This window comes from Lactuca serriola, chromosome 4, assembly GCF_051521515.1.
Source record: "Lactuca serriola cultivar US96UC23 chromosome 4, Lser_US96UC23_V15, whole genome shotgun sequence".
In the NCBI taxonomy this organism is placed as follows: Eukaryota; Viridiplantae; Streptophyta; class Magnoliopsida; order Asterales; family Asteraceae; genus Lactuca; species Lactuca serriola.
The window spans coordinates 318,110,968-318,123,041 of NC_136411.1; the positions used below are offsets into that span (position 1 = coordinate 318,110,968).

At 35.0% G+C, this 12,074-nt stretch overlaps 1 protein-coding gene across 1 annotated transcript; it reads right to left on the reverse strand.

Moving 5' to 3' along the window:
• Positions 1–9,280: 9,280 nt before the first annotated feature.
• Positions 9,281–11,081, reverse strand: LOC145097320 (DNA-3-methyladenine glycosylase 1-like). Its single transcript, XM_079034858.1, has 2 exons — positions 9,721–11,081; positions 9,281–9,471 (listed from the first exon to the last, which is right to left on the reverse strand). Exons 1-2 carry the CDS (start codon positions 10,833–10,835, stop codon positions 9,450–9,452), a joined length of 1,137 nt encoding a protein of 378 aa, XP_078890984.1. The 5' UTR covers positions 10,836–11,081; the 3' UTR covers positions 9,281–9,449.
• Between the last annotated feature and the right edge of the window lie 993 nt (positions 11,082–12,074).

The window sequence follows — 12,074 nt, forward strand, 5'->3', positions numbered from 1 at the left end:
AATATATTTTAAAGATGTTTATGATATTTTTAGATACACGACTTATGATTTTTATATGATGTTTGATAACTATGGTTTTCTAAATGATTTAAAATGAAATTTTTGGATTGTATTTTTGGGATGTTTCAAGTTGGTATCAGAGCCTTGGTTTGAGGGATTCGGGCACACTCTCGGGTGTGTCTAAACTCAAACTAAGGACTTGGTATAAAATTTTTAAAAGAAAAATCATTTTTACAAAAAGGATTCGAAAAGAGAAAAAGGGTGTGGTGCATGCAGTCAACCAAGCTCAAGTAAGTACTCCAAAATTACCCATACAAGTTTATGTTATGAATTGATTATGAGAACTGCATGCTAGATTAGGGCTAAGGATCTAGGAAGGATGTCGTATGTGCCTGTTATATGTGTATGAGCTTTATGAACTGCATGCTAGTACTGATTAGCGAGTGATATGATAGCCTGAGTAGGATATGTTTGATTATGTTTACTCAATGCTCGAATGTTGCGTGCTTTATGCTTTTAGGAGTTCTAGTTATCTCTAACTAACTAGTAAACAAATATGTTAAGTTACATATTCATAAGGACATGACTCCATTAAGCACTTAATCCATAAGGACATGACTCCAAAACACATATCTAACTTCCTTGAGTTGGAAAACCACATAAAGTTGCCAACTTTACGTTCATGTATGTCTAAATGAAGCTCTTAAGCTTGGAATGGACTTAATAATTGACTTAATGCATGTATGACACCAAAATCCTCATAAATCTTGCACCTTTAAGCTCAAGGGTACCAAAACCAACCCAAATCTTGAACAACAACCCCTAAAATTACTTTACTCCATCATCATCCCCAAAAAGAGGCCAAAACACCACAAAACCCAAAATAAGGAGATCTAATCAAATATTAAGCAAGGTTAGGACTTTATACCCGAAATGTACTGGAAATGGAGCAAAGAACCCAGATCTAAAAGCTCCTACACCAACCACCACTTTGCACCAAGATTTTCTTCCTTCAATGATCTTCAAACACACCCACAATGAGCTCACAACACTCAAGGAGACTCTAGGGTTTCGAGATTAGGGTTAGGAGCTATAGAGGCTGGAAATGCGGTCAACACTTGGGACTTAAGGTGTATAAATAGGGTGCAATACCCTAAAATTAGGGTTTCCTTCTGAGTGGCCAACTCATTGAGTTGCCTCATTAAACTTCACGGTCAAGCAAACTTCTACTCGTCGATTTGAGGCTCCTTAACTCGTCAAGCAGACCCATTAAATCCCACGATTATTCATCCTCAACACGCCGATTTGGCTCCTCTAACTCGTCGATTTCAACTCCACTTTGATTTAATAACCTTCTAGATTTCGGGTGTTACGGATCACATTCAAACTAGTACCTCTTATAAGCATATCATCTACATACAATCATATGATGACATAGGAATTCTTGTATTGTTTGACATAAACACATTTATCACATTCATTAATTCTAAATTCATTAGAAAGTAATGTATTGTCAAACTTCTCATGCTATTGCTTTGGTGCCTGTTGTAGTCCATAAAGTGATCTAACCAATTTACAGACTTTGTTTTCTTGACCTTTAACCACAAACCCTTCAGGTTGATTCATATATATATATATATATATATATATATATATATATATATATATATATCTTTTCATCTAGTTCACCATACAAGAAAGTAGTTTTCACATCCATTTAGTGTGTTTCTAAATTATGAATGGTTGTAATTGCTACCAGTGTATGAATTGATGTTATTCTTGTAACAGGTGAATAGGTGTCAAGGAAGTCTTGACCTTCCTTTTGACGATACCCTTTAGCTACTAAACGAGCTTTACACTTCTTAATGGTACCATAAGTCTAAACTTATTCTTGAATATCCATTTCTATCCAATTGGTTTTTGCCCATGTGGCAAATCTAACAATTTCCATGTGTTATTCTGCACAATGGAATCAATCTCACTTTTGATTGCCTTTTTCCAATAAGGAGCTTTAGAATAATCCATAGCATCCTTATAAGTTTGGGGTTCTTTATTCACTACATAAGAGCATATAATCAGGTCCAAAGTATTTGGCTATTTTGCCCCCGTTTGCTTCTTCTAGGTTCTAAGTTCTCTTCTTGAACCTTTGAAGAACTCTCTTCATTTGATTGTAAACTTTTTTCAAGAATGGTTTCATTCAGTCCATCATCTAAAGGTCTTTTCCTAGAGCAGGAAACCTCTTTCCCTTTATCCTTAAAAAGAAATATATTTTCAAAGAATTCAGCCTTTGTTGATTCCATGATGGTATGATTATGGATATCATCAACATGTGATTTATACACAAGAAACGTATATGTTGCATTGTTCATGACAGGGCCAAGATAGATGCAATCTATGGTTTTTGGTCCAAGATTAGTCCTCTTGTGAAGAGGTACTTGTATCTTAGAAAGGCAACCCCATACTTTACTCCTTTTGTAAGAGAGTAATTTCCCTTTCCATGGATGATAGGGTGATTTATCACTCTTTTTATGAGGAATCTTATTAAGTATTGAATTTGCTACAAGACATGCTTCTCCCTACAAATTATGTGGTGCTCCAAAAGTAATTAACATTGAATTAATCATGTTTTTCAATGTTTTATTCTTCATTTCAACCATTCCATTTTGTTGGGGAGTATATAGAGCGGTTGTTTGATGTATAATATCATTTAAAGAACGAAATTCAGCAAAGTCTTTTAACGCATATTCTCCTCCTCGATCAGACCTTAGAATTTTGATCTTTTTGTTAAGTTGATTTTCAACTTCAGCCTTATAATTCTTAAAGAATTCAAGGCTTTGTCTTTGGTATTTAACAAATAAATATAACAATACTTGCTGCAATCATCAATATATATTAATCCAAGTCTATCTGACTATCTTTTGACCATCAAATATATATATTAATCCAGGTATATTTGACTAATTTTGATTGGCCTAATCATCAAATTGAGCCTAGTTCCCTTTAGCTTTAATCATATTAATAAATTACTAGGATAAAGCTTTATAAGAGCATCTCCAACGAACTCTCATTTTCCATTATTTCCCCCATTCCTCTCCAACCCTACCCCATTTATTTCCCTATTTTGGGGGAAATGAATAGTATAACCCCATATTTTGTGTTATATTATTCATTTGGTGTTATATTATTCATTTCCCCGAAAATGGGGATGAACTTTGAATTGTTGATTTTAGTCCTTCTTTTTATATATTTATACATGTTTCGTTTTTTATTTACTAATTATAATTTAAATGTAATATTTAATACTTATAATATTGTGTTATATATTAAATTATATTAATTAATTATAAATATAAAGTTTGTTTTTGTTTATCAAATTCATATTAAAATTTAAATACATATTGAAATTTTAAAACACGATAACGTATTTTACAAAAGCTTATAATTTTATTTATTTAATATTATTGTAATGAAAAAAAATATAGATTATATATTTGTTAAACCAAATTAATAGAAGGGATGTTTGCTAATTTATATAAGTTAGAAGAATGGAATATTTTTTTAGGGGGTAAAATTAAGGTAAAAAATAGAATAGGGTTGGAGATGAAACACTATTTATCCTATTTTTTACTTTATTTTTTACCGAAAAAATGGAAATAAGTTAAAGATAGTCTAAGAAAATTCAAATTTCTTCTTACTAATGTGGGACAAGTCTGGGTAATTTCCACTAACTAAGTTTCTTCTTACTAGCAATGTGGGGACAAGTCTCATAACATAAAAAGACAACTCATTTTCCTAAATAGACACCCCAATAAAATTATTTGTTTTTTAACAGTATTAAAGAAAATAGAAATGATGTTATTTAATATTTTTATTATTTATTACTTTAAAAAAAAAAAATTAAAGACTTAATCCGTACATTTTCCGACCCAATAGATGTCTAGACAGACCGATCAAGTGGATAACACAATGGAAATGGAAGGTCACTCCAATCAGACCGGTGGAAGCTTCACATTTGATTTGAGTGAGCATGAGGCCATTTTCTTTGCTTTTGAGCCTATGCCCACTTTTAATCATCTTTCGACACATATACCCTCGATCATAAGCCAATGCAAGGTACAAGACAAGATATATTGGGCCTTTTAGTTTTTGCAACCCTTTATGTTTATGGTATGTTAAAAGACAAAATAATAATAATAATAATAATAATAATAATAATAATAATAATAATAATAATAATAATGTCTTCCAACCAATGTTAGGAACTCGTCAAATGCTATTAAGTCGGTTGATTAAGAAGTAGAGAATGTTCGGTAGGGATGAGGAGTATTTGGCTATGATAAATTGTAAAACAACTAATTTTAAGAAAATTTTAGACAAAACTACAAATTTGGTCCTTGTGGTTTGCAAAAACCTTTGGATGGGGTCCAAAAAGTTTCCGGCTTGCACCAAAGGTCCAAAATCAAGGTTTTTCATTGTTTTTGGTCCAAAAAAACTTGAAAAGTCGATTTTACCCTTTTTAATCTCTTTTTTCTATTTTCTTTATTGTTTTTGGTATTTAAATAATTAAAAAAAAATAAAAAATAAAATCTTACCCAAACTCACTCTCTCTCTCTTTCTCTCTCTCTCTCTCTCTCTCTCTCTCTCTCTCTCTCTCTCTCTCTCTCTCTCTCTCTAACCTAACCCAGGTTTATTCTTATTCATCTTCCACAAATCCATCGACATACCCCTCCCTTTGATCATCATCTTGTTAATCGAACCCACTACTGGAACTCTTCCTGTTTCTTTCCTTCTTCTGTCCCGATTTTCGGCAGGAGGTGAGCAAGGGAGCTACAAACCCCCTTCTTCTCTAACCTAACCCATGTTTCTTTCCTTCTTGTGCGTTCCCGGTGAGCAAGGGAGCTACAAACCCCCTTCGTTCTCCCTTCACCTTTTCATTGTTCCTACCAAATCAAAAAGAAGATGAAGCAAGGAATTAAGGAGCAAAAAGGCCCTCGCATACCTCCTGTTGGACATCGAACAACCAAAGTCATTACCATTGCTGCTTGTCTCGCCCTATCGAAGACCTCCGTCCCTTCGCAGCCTCTTGGCCACACCGAACCCATCTTCTGGCCTCACCCCTCGCTTTCTTTCTCTTCAATCAAAGACCTCCCTCCTCTGACCCTCCTTCCTTCGCACCTCACAACCGGATGAGAACGATCGAAGCTTCGCTGGATTCCGACGATCTCGATTCTCAAATCGCTGCTCTCTACAGCCTTTTAAATCTTTGAATCGGCAATGACTCGTAAGCACTTGCCTTTCATATTCATATCAATCGAGCACTGGAGGATTTCTTATTTGATCTGGATGTAGAAATCGTGATTTTTTTTTGTGTGTGCTTTCGATCATCAGATCAAGGGGAATATTGGTTATTTATTAATTGGGTTTGTGTTTGTTGTGTGTGTGTGTGTGTGTGAGAGAGAGAGAGAGAGAGAGAGAGTTATTTTATTTTCTTTTTTAAATTAAAATAGTATTTAAAAAATGAAAAAAATAATAAAAAAGAAAATGAAAGGGTATAACCGTCATTTCAAGTTTTTTTGGACTAAAAACATAGAAAAACTTTGATTTTGGACCTTCCATGCAAGTCGAAAAGTTTTTGAACCCCATCCAAAGGTTTTTGCAAACCACAAGGACCAAATTTGTAGTTTTGTCAAAATTTTATATGTGAAAACTATAACAACATGGGTAAGTTCATAACGATATAGATGAACAACAATTAATATTTATACGTTTAAATGTTAAAGTAGTTTAAATAAGACAAAACTGCAGAAATGGTCCCTATGGTATGCATTTTTTTTGGGTATTAGTCCAAACCACGACTTTTTTGATTTGGTGGTCCTTTTGGATTAGTTTGTATGTGAAAATAGTCTCTTTCGAAAATTGAAATGACTATAATACCCTTGGGGTATTTATTTTTCATTTTTCTTTCATTTTTTTTAAATTTAATATTTATTTATTTATTTTAACATTTAAAAAATAATGGAGGGCCTACCTCTCTCTCTCTCTCATAATCACCCAAGAACATCTTCATCACGTCAAGAACATCTTTATGAACTCAAGAACATCTTTCGCTACCACCACCACCGTCTGCTACTTCCATCTCCACCTAAATTTTTTCTACCACTTCACATCCATCGCCAGATCTGAAGACTCTCCCTCCCCATTTATAGATTTGAAAAACCCTTCTCAAATTTGTTCATCTCGTATTTGTTTAAATCCTAGGTTGGTCACATGAATGTTCACACATACCTATGTATCTCACATTGTAACAGATAAGAAACATAGAAAAATCACCACTCATCCCCTCCTTCTCATCTCTCAACAGATATAAAAAAAATAAAAAATAAAATAAAAAAATAAAAAACCACCTTGATTCCATCTTCGTCTTCAAAGAACTCACACATGTATCACCATATTTTCTTCTTCTTCAGGTGAATCATGGTTTTTTTTGTTCATAAACGAACTCGCACACACACACACACAAATCGATAGTTGTAGATATGTGGGGTTGGGTTTTCTTACTTTTAACTCTCAAGAATAAACCTCGAAATCAAATAGGAACTTGAATCTAAAAACTTAAGCAAATATGAACTTGTGGTTGCAGATATGCTAGTATGTTCTTGAGCTCTTTTCTCTCTCTTCAAATGAAATCGTAGTTATGTGTGGGTGTGTGAAATCGAACTCTCTTTCTTCTCTTCAAGAACAAAATGAAATTTGAGATGATTTTTGCTTTGGGTTCATCAGATCTGGATACAATTTTTGTTTTTGGGTGTTCATCAGATCTAGATATGATAAGATGAATAATAGAAACCGATGATGGTGTTTGGTGGTAGCTTCATTGAAAGGTGTGGCTGGTGAGAGAGAGAGAGAGAGAGAGAGAGACCCAAATTAATTAATTATTTTCTTTTTTATTTAAATTAAATAGAAAAAACAGTCATTTCAGTTTACCAAGGGATCAAATCCGCAACGAAACTAACTCAAAAAAAATCACTAATTCAAAAAAGTCAGAGTTTGGACTAAAACCTCAAAAAGAGTTTGGATCATTTTTGCAATTTTGTCTTTGAATAATAAACTTTTAAATCTTTAACATTCTTTGAAAAATCTTAAAGACAAGTGTTAGAGAAAGAAAATTTTGGTGTTAAAATGTTAGATAAAAAAAATAAAAAAATAAAAGACATTAAACTTGAAATTTATAATTTTTCTACTGTTTAATTCAATCAATTTTGACTAGGGGTGAGCATTTGGACCGGCCCGGACCGGACCGGCTTTTGGACCGGACCGGTTATGAAGAATTTTGTGGACCATGGACCGGACCGGATGAGTCGTGTCCGTGTCCGGGTCCAGGTCCGGGTTTTCCGGTTTTTGGACCCGTTTGGACCGGTACAACTTTAATTGCATAGAGTATAATAAGTAATCTACATTGATGTATAATATTATAACTTGCAAAATTAATATGTTTCCGTTTCATTCCTAACTAATCTACATTGATGTATAATATTATAACTTGCAATTTGCAAAAATTAATTTTCCAAATAAAAGCAACTAACATATAAATCAAGTTCACCAACAAAAGTTAAACAATTTTAAGACAAACATACAAAAGTATTACCGTAACAACAAAAATCATAGTTTAAACTTTAAAATCAATCAAACTAACAAATTTCATAAACTCATAATCTAATCTTTCATTGGTCTCTTCCCCATATCATTGTCATCCATATGTAACATATTTAAAGCTTGTGCAATCTCTACATAAACACAAATGAAAATGTTGTTAGTATTTAATAAAAAGTAATAATTGTATAAAAAAAAAAAAAAATTGTAATTTTTTTACCCAAAGCTATATCATCATCGTTCAAGATGTCACGAACGTTGTCAACTATCGGATGTGTAAACTTTATCACCCAATCTTGGGTGCATAACAAAGCTTCAACTATCAATGTCGATAAACTAGTTTGGTACTCACTTACAACTCTACCACAAGTGCTAAACGCGGACTCGGAATTATAGTATAAAATAATACTAAAAAGCTGAAATGTTTCAGCTTTGATAGCTTTACTTTGAAGAATTGTAACTCAATGAATATAATACCAAAATAAACAAAATTATAGTCTAAATTCATCTACAAATTGTAAACTAAATGTTGGAAAAAACCGTAGGTCAATCCGACTTAAAACGAATGAGTTATGGGTGTTTAAAAAACGTCATAGATTATAAAATCTTGCTAAAAAGCTAAATTTTTTCAACTTTGATAGCTCTACTTTAAAGGATTTTAGCTCAGTGAATATAATACCAAAATAAACAAAATTATAGTCTAAAGTCATCTACAAAATGTAAACTAAATGTTGAAAAAAATCGGAGGTCAATCCGACTTAAAACGAATGAGTTATGTGCGTTTAAAAAACGTCACAGCTTACAAAATGTTGCTGAAAAGCTAATTTTTTTTCAGCTTTGATAGCTCTACTTTGAAGGATTGTAACACGGTAAATATAATACCAAAATAAACAAAATTATAGTCTAAATTCATCTACAAACTGTAGACTAAATGTTGGAAAAAACCGCAGGTCAATCCGACTTAAAACGAATGAGTTATGTGCGTTTAAAAAACGTCACAAAAATCTTAATCATGTCCAACCGGTTCTAAACCCGGTAAAAACCGGACCGGACCGGGAAAAAAACCGAACCGGACCGGGAAAAAAACCGAACCGGACCGGGAAAAAAACCGAACCGGACCGGCGAGAAATCTTAGAACCGAGAACCGGCCCGGGGGTCCAAAAAAACGGTCCGGTCCGGTCCGGTCCACCGGTCCAAATGCTCACCCCTAATTTTGACCATTTGACCAAGTTCCTGAATTAGTCGAATTTTACGACAATGTTTCCACCCATTCACAAATCTACAACCATAGGATGATGATAATCATCCCCATCTAATGGTTGACCATGTTTTGTGTCATTTCTAGGGGTATTTTGGGAAGAAGATGGCATTCCCGTCTTTTTGTACAAACAATGGATCAAAAGTGAGTGTTTCCACTATTGTTAAGTGGGACAAGAAGATGCAATTTGTGTCATTGATATATCAGTCTCTCAAACACAAACACAGTACAAAATATCATTGACCTATATGACAACTCTGTTCAAGATTTGTCAAACATAAAGGAAAGAACTATATCAATCAAGTAATACTGATTCAAGGCTAACTAACGTGAAGCTAAAACGTGTGTAAAATTACCAATTTACCACCACTCTGACATAAAGGGCCGAGTTATAAGCAATTAAACACTTTGAAAAAATAGCTGAACAACTCAAATACGTGGAAAATCGTATTGTTATTCTGAGGAAAATCCATTTACAATACCAAATCACAGTGCAATAATCAATTTCACAATGAGTCAATGATCTTCATAAGTTCTTCAATCATTGCCCCCAAATGCAAGCCCTAGAAAAAGAATGCACCAATGGAATTCTGTCAGCAGTTTCTTGGAAATCATATTAATTATGAAGATGCAGATGAAGTAGAAGATTAAAGTAGTTATGAAAAATACACTAATAGAACAAAATTTGTGGCCCTATTAAGATGCAAATTTCAATCTAAACACCATAAGGATATTGATATTTCACATGCATAATGATATACTATATGATAAAGCACAAGAAGAGTAGAGAAGAAAAGCAACAAGAAAACTACCCGAGATTTCCAATGCTATTGATGGGTTCCAAAAGCTGCAACTGGAGTTGTTGCTGTTGTTGTACCTGTTCAGACTGCCCTAATTGTTGCTGCCCCTGCCCGATATTCACTAAAGCAGCAACAGCCGGAGTGCCCTTACCTTCAACAAACCGCCACATATACCAGGCACCAACTGATCTGTAAGGTCGCCATTTCTCACAGAGCTGCTCCATTTGCGATGGCCTAGGCAACTCATCCAACATATACAACAGTTGCACTCCTTTCCTAACTCCCAAATCGCTAACAGGCAAAACATCAGGTCTATGTAGCGAAAATATCATGAACATGTGAACAGACCATGACCCAATTCCTTTCACCATTGAAAGCATTGTAAAAAGAGACCTATCGTCCATTTTTACAACTGATTCGTCAGAGAGAATCCCATTGTTGTACTTATTAGCTAGGTCGTAGAGGTAACTTGCCTTACGCCCAGAAACCCCAATTTGCTTAAGCTGCTGGTGAGTGAGGGAAAGGACAGTTTCCGGAACGACGCTGTCTTCGCCGCCGCAGAGGTTGACGAAGCGAGTGTATATCGATGTTCCTGCCTTGTACGCTAGTTGTTGATAGAGAATGCTTTTGGTTAGGGCTAAAAACGGTGGTTGATGTGAGTCGAACGCCGGCGGAGGGTGATTGTCGATTAAATTAGCTAGGAGAGGGTCAGCGGATCTGAGATGGCGGAGAGCGGCGGTGATCTCGCCCTGTGCAGATAAGGGTTTTATCACTTTTTGTAAATCTATTGCTGATCGCGATGGGTTTCGACGACGGTTTTTTGTTACGGCAGGTGTTGTGGTGGCCGAAAGGACAATGGCTTTGGATGCGTCGGCTTCTGCGATCGTTGTTTGAGGGTGAATTTCTTCCGTTGCGGTGGACGGCGAGAGTTTTCGGATTTTCTGTGGACGAATGGGGATTTTGGAAGGGTTGGAAGTAACAATATGGGCAATATCAGAAGTAGAAGAAAACTCCTCTGTTGGTGGTCGTGGTTGCAGCGGTTGAGATTGAACGGAAGATTGTGGCGATGAGGATTCCGGTTTAAATTGGGGATGGGGTTCTTCTGAGTGGAATGTTTGTTCCTCCATGTGGGGAATCGTCTTGTGTATACAGCAATGTTAGATATGGATCCTGATTTGAAGTTTTCTGGGGTTGGTTATACGTTAATGGTGGTAACGGCGCGACGGCGGCGGCGGAATGGGAAAGAGACCGATTGAGAGGTGTGTTCCTGTTTGCTGATAGTTTCTGGTTCATAGGAATGTGAGAAACGGTGATGAAATCGCGTGCTTTGATGAAGTTTCTGAAAACCGTTTTTCTTTGGTTAAGTGAAAATATTGTTGTAATTTCTTAGGGAAATTGACTGGTCACAAAAATCTCAAATTTAATATTGTTAACGAAAAAATATTGAGTACCGGAGGAATTGTTAGCATCATTTTAAGGATAATACTTATATTTGGGATAATTCCTAAACTAACCCATTTTATTAATTATTTTTCAGTTTTTAGCCAAAATTAAGTCATTAATCAGAAATAGCCTCTAAAATAGGGTTGTGTATAGGTCGGTTTGGGTCTGTTTTAGAACCAAACCCAACCCAACTTATAAATAGTCGGTTTCTGGTTTTCAAAACTCAATAGGATCGGTTATGGTCGATTCGGTTCTCGGGTTCTGAGGTTGGTTTGGATGGTTTTTCGATTTCTTGGGTTCAACCCATACACTCACGTGTTCTGGGTTCAAACCCATGAGTTTTGGGTTTTAACATGTTTGTTAATAATTCGGGGTAGTAAAAGGTTTGGAAATTTTGAGAATCATGTGTACATTTTCAGATTAAAGTATTTAGATGGTACTCCAAACCTTTAATCAGATAAGACTCAGAAGAGTTTCAAAAATAGAGAATATGAAGTATGATTTTCGTGATTGTTGTACCAGGAAAATGATGACCAAAATGATTAAGTACTTCATTTGTCTGAAAACTGTTAAGGCAATTTTCTTTGTCAAAAAACTACTCCAATTGTCATAAACAATCATAAACTGTTATAAAATCAGATCATTAACAAAGGTCAAAACGAAGTCAAAAAACTGGGTTCGTTTTCAGAAAATTCAAATTTCTAAGGCATTTTTTATGTAGTAATACAACTCATAGAAAAAAGTTGCGTACTGACTTGGCAACTCGACCCTAGCCAGGGCCTCTACCCCTTGGACCTCGCCAGGGGTTGCCGCCACTTGGACCTCTGGTTTTCAAAACACAATCAATTATGGGTCGGTTTCTCGGGTTGGATGGGTCGATTTCTTAGGGCGGATTGTCGGTTTTAAGTATGGGTCGGTTTCTC

What these genes read in the sequence shown, in the direction of transcription:
- LOC145097320 (XM_079034858.1), bottom strand. Translation starts at nt 10,835, where the DNA reads ATGGAGGAACAAACATTCCACTCAGAAGAACCCCATCCCCAATTTAAA. An exon ending in AATAGCATTGGAAATCTCGG is followed by an intron (nt 9,472 to 9,720) that starts GTAGTTTTCTTG and finishes TTCTTTTTCTAG; the next exon opens with GGCTTGCATTTGGGGGCAAT.